At 25.6% G+C, this 5,376-nt stretch overlaps 1 protein-coding gene across 1 annotated transcript; it reads right to left on the bottom strand.

Annotated features, from left to right (window-relative positions):
- Positions 1–2,121: 2,121 nt before the first annotated feature.
- On the bottom strand, positions 2,122–4,553 carry LOC126909070 (uncharacterized). Its single transcript, XM_050691448.1, has 2 exons — positions 3,599–4,553; positions 2,122–3,122 (listed from the first exon to the last, which is right to left on the bottom strand). The coding sequence occupies exons 1-2, from the start codon at positions 4,477–4,479 to the stop codon at positions 2,285–2,287; spliced, it is 1,719 nt and encodes a 572-aa protein (XP_050547405.1). The 5' UTR covers positions 4,480–4,553; the 3' UTR covers positions 2,122–2,284.
- Positions 4,554–5,376: the final 823 nt, after the last annotated feature.

The following is a 5,376-nucleotide window of genomic DNA, read 5'->3' as shown; positions in this document are numbered from 1 at the left end:
TTGCCTTTCTTTGTGGACATGATTTTTAATACATTTGTATTTTTGTTCATGTTTAACTTAATTTTCTTTTTTAACAATTAAATTAAATTTCCTTATTAATTTTAACTGTAATATTTATTTCATTGCGCTTAAGTACTCGCGTGTATTTTATCCCTGTTCCTTAATCTAGACACGGGCTTCGGTATGTTTTACATATCAACCACGTACAACTTCCAATTATCATAGTTGTGGTTAATAAACCACGACGTGTCATAATCATTTATACATATAACGACATATTAACTTAAATTAGACTATTAATTAACTTAAAATTAAATTCTACCTATCGTCCGGTAATCATATTTGATAGGTATGACATCTCACCTAGATGGTAACCCTTGCTACTACAGCAAGTCGTTATGTAAGTAACAAACCATGTTGATGTTGCAGGCCGACAAAAAACAAAGATTTGCGATCCTGTGACAGGATAAGATACAAATGTCTTTACATACTTTTTCTCACAATAAACCTTTTCATTTAACGTAAAATAAGTTACTGCAATACGTTATTTGACTTATGATTTGGGGGGTATTAATATGATGCCAAGACATTAGTTACGCGCCCTGGAGAAATGTTTTATTGCCTTACCGTAGTTACAATAATTGTACTAATTTTATTTATTTTATTGAATTTTCATTTTCACGCCGTTATATTATAAATATATATTGCCTTATTAAATATTCATTACCAGCTCATGACATAAGTGCACGATTTTAGTCCATAGGATATGTTATTTGCCTCGCCTTTGTTTTTAGATAGAAGTTTGTACCCGTACGGTCCTCTTTGTGTATTTGTATGTATTATTTTTTGTGGTGGTGGTTCGAGTGGCTTCGTAGCTGTCAGCGAGTTTTTTTTCGAGTCACATGGTTATACGTTACGCCGCCGGATTTAATCATCATTACAATAATTGTAATTAATTATTAATGGAAGTCACCCGTTGTGTGTCCACACCGAAGACATCATTGAAGTTTCAAATTGTTAAGAATTAGATTATGATATTTATTTAAGATATATACATATTTGAATATTAATTATTATTCTCTCATAGGGTATGTTCCCTTTGCAGTATTTTTTTTATTTTTCCCCCAAAATTTCTCCTATGTCAGTCACATTTTACTATGATAAGTCATATGAATTATTTTCATATGCAATTTTTTTTTTTTTGAAAGAAAAAGTTGTGCATTGATTAACTTCACTTGAGTTCTTATTTTATTTTATGTTATTATACGGTTTAGTGCGATGTCTATTCCTGATTACCGTCATCACTTAAGTTATATTTTAGTTTTAAATTTAATTTTCATTATAAATCTCTTATTAAAATTTTAACAGAACTATAGGTAAATCTATATCCCAACGATTGTGTGCAATAAACAGTGATAATAATAAAGTTAATTATTTGGTATAATATATATTTACAATACGTATTTTATTTTTGCACATCAGGATATAATTACTACTTATAGAGTTTATCACTAACTATACTTGTGTGACCTGGCTAACTGCATCTCTGTTGTTTGGAATCATCAGCTTAGTTAAATAATTCATATTTTTTTATTAATTATTTAAAATATTCATATTTAATTCTAGTACATTTTGATCAGGAATGATCAATATTGTTACCGAATGTTATTTAGAAATTTTAAAAAGCACAAAAATTCTCTTTGAAAATATTTATAATGAGCACTTAAAATTTATTTCATTTATTTTTTTGTAAAAGAAAGGATTTAATTAAGGATACTTACCTCCCATCCTATATGAATATACTTTTATATCTATGATATAGACATTATTAATTAAAAAAATTATACAAACACGAAAAACGATAATTCCTTTTACACGAAAATAACTTTTTTTGTTGAATTAAGCTAATCAATTTCAGGGAAAAATTTATTTAATAAATTATAGATTTATGAGGGAATATATTCTCTACATTTTATGAGAAATGCATAAATATTTGTTTTAAAGTAACAAAAAACCAGTGTAACTATAATCACTTATCAAAATGTAGTTAATATAATTAAATACATAATATCAACGAAAACAATATTAAGAATAAACAAATGCTGATAAAATTTCATACGATTCATTAACAATTTATTTATCCAAAAGTCGTAGTCCTGATAATTATTACAAATATAAATTAAATATTACTACAGGTATTTTGTAATAATAATATTAAAAAAAAGCGATTAAAAGTTTAATAAAGTTAATTTTTATAAAATAAAAGAAAATTACAAAATTTTTGTTAATTGCTAATAGTTATTTTATTGAAACCTAAACTGTCGTATTCACTTGTAATAGCAGCATTAAAAAACGCGATAAAGCGTTCCAAAGCGTATTCATACAAACGTACTGGACGTTCAAGTGTGTTTTTATTATTATTTAACGAAACAATAATCTTCCATGAATCTATTAATTGATTTTTATTTAAAAGTTCACCTTCAATCAAGCAACAATTATGAACAGTATTACGTTCGTCCATAAGTCTTCGAGTAAAATTTATTCGAGCATTTTGAAAATCAAATAAGAATTTAGATACTTTCATTTCTAGTTCATTGATAGATAGATTAATAAAATCAGTTTTCCTAAAATTAAGACGTTCAATTTCGGAGGAAAACTTACGTAATATATTATAGGTTTGCGTTAAACATGAATATGGAGTATAAAACACTTCCCAAATATTTGAATCTTCTAATTTATTTAAAGCTAGCAACATAATTTTTAACAAGTCTTTTGAATCATTAACTATTTCAAAAAATTTAATAGTACAATCTACAAAGGCTTTTAAATTACCACCAGTCTTTTCATTTCTGCATGTTTGAATTACAGCAGTTATATGTGTATTATAGTTTTTTAATACTTCAGTATATCTGCACTTTATCAGCTGTGTAAAGTATTGTCTTTTTTTATTAAAATTAAAATCGTCTACATTGTCTCGAATAATTTGATTAGTAGTTATAATTTCATTACCAATTATTATTCTTATATGATTTAATAGCCTCCAATCTCCTTCACGGAACAAAGTATTTAGTATTTCAATTGCTTCATTTTGTTTAAAGCCGTAGTTTTGAGGGGGCTTAAGCCTACAATAATACAATAACTATGTTTATTTAGACTTTAAAAATCATACGGAAAAATCATTATTGTATAAATTTTATTTAATAAAATTTATTTTACATTCTACCATGTTGTTTTGTACGAGACAGCTGAACCGTAGAACTCGCCGTCTTGTCTTAACCCTATTTACGATCACGTCGAATTGTCTTGGTGGGTGTGAGGATGGGCAAGCAAAGACGATAGGGATAAGTTGTTAAGAATGGGTTTGGTTGGGTTCATGTATTCAACGGTAACTGTGGCAACTAGTCCACTAGGACTTTGTTAAAGGTGTTCCTTAACAAGCAAATGTACAACCATAAATTGTGTACTCTATTTAAAATACAATTTCAGACTACACAATTTAACTTCCGTTAATTATTGTTTAAAACGATAAATTTTAAGATTACTCTAAAAATTGAATTCCACGTAGACAACAGTATTTTTATTAATAAATAAAACTTACCCAGCTATATTGGGATGAAGTAACTCATTGAATCCGATTTTTGAATAATATTTATAAATGGTTTCTGAACAATAATGCTTTAACTTTTCTCTGACAAAATCGACAAAATTAATTTCATACTTATTATTTATGTATTCACTATAGTACTTTTCTCGTAAATTACATTCCATTGTACTCTCTACATAAGTAACTTTATTTTTAAAAATTTCATCTGTTAATGAAACAATTTTATCAACGAAATTATTTATTTCATTATAGTCTTCTAAAAGCTCTTCCATTTTAATACTTCCGGCATTCTTTATATAATTTACCAATTCTGGCGTTTTCATTAAAAACGTATAGTTTTTAACAGTATAAATTTCTTCTACTACCAGTTTTGGATGAATTGAATTTTTTAACAGTAATTTTATATCCAAGTTATCAATAAATAGAATAGCTTTGTATAAATATGTAAACATCAAATTTGAATTTTTAGCTGCATTTAAAAGTAATACTGTGCAATAAGTTGCATTCTCATAGGAATTTTTTTTAAAAAAAATGTCACAACATTCTATAATGATTTTCAAGTGTTCAGTAAAATTTTGTAGGTCTTTAGCAAATAAATAGTTGATTAAATCAACTATAATGTTATACTTAAATATTATATCATTATAATTTTTTGGTTTATTTTTTAATATTTCTTCTATGCTTATAATTTTATCCTTATCTATTCTTACTGACACATGTCCCTGATTTATCTGTGTTAGCTGAATACCTATGTAATTCGTTACTGATTCGAAATATATTTCATACTCTTTTTGCTTTATGAAACAATCAACAATGCTAAATCCAAGAAAAATATTTATAGTGAATAATATCAAGGTTAGCACTTTAAGTTTCATTTTTTAAACTATTAAGAAATTACAAGTATTCGAACTATTAAAAACGTTTAAATTGGTAGTATGGTCAGTATATTTATAACGATTTGATAATATTTTTAACAAAAAATTGTGCGCAATAGAAGTATGTATACTTTTTTATTTGATAATTTTGTTAGTACTTGTTAAATATTGATTTAATAAAAAGTAAAAATTAAAAATAGAGGTGATATATTATGAACATTTTTCATAAAGGAGAATATTGCATAAAAAACCTTAACCATAATTTTGTTAAATCTTATTTTTAACTTATTTATAAAATGAAAAAAAATTGATCTAAGAATATTCATATTGATTCAAGTTTTTGAGATTATTACTAATTATTAGTGAAAATTAATCATTACATTTTTTTTTAAAAAAACTCTATTTAAAACTCTAATAGGCTATATTTAACAGGTATATACAAAATTTGAGATCTATATCTCAAGTTTCATGTGTTTACGTTGAAAATTTAGTTAATTATTTAACAAGTAATCTCATTGCACGTCATTAGTAGTTATTAAATTTATTTTGAACTTTCTCTGCCTACATATTTTTAGCTTCGAACGAATATGAGAAGGTATTAATTTTACTATGATGTGTTTTTTCTTTTTTGTGTCTGTTATCACTTTTTCTCAGTTCTCACTGAACCGATTTCTTTTAACAATACGTCAAAAGATCACAAATCGTATCTAGTCGAAGAAATTACCCTCAAAAATTGAAAAAATTTCCATCGTTTCTCGTAAAGGGAGGAAATTTCCAAAAATATTACAATTTTAAAAATAAGTAAATTCCTTAACTTTTTTTACTTAAAACTACCATAACTTTTTAAAAAATGAACGAATTATAATAATTTTTTTTTTATATTAAAATCTTAGATGT

This window comes from Daktulosphaira vitifoliae, unplaced genomic scaffold (genome assembly GCF_025091365.1).
Source record: "Daktulosphaira vitifoliae isolate Bord-2020 unplaced genomic scaffold, ASM2509136v1 Scaffold_103, whole genome shotgun sequence".
Taxonomy (NCBI): domain Eukaryota; kingdom Metazoa; phylum Arthropoda; class Insecta; order Hemiptera; family Phylloxeridae; genus Daktulosphaira; species Daktulosphaira vitifoliae.
This window is presented reverse-complemented; position numbering and strand designations above follow the sequence as displayed.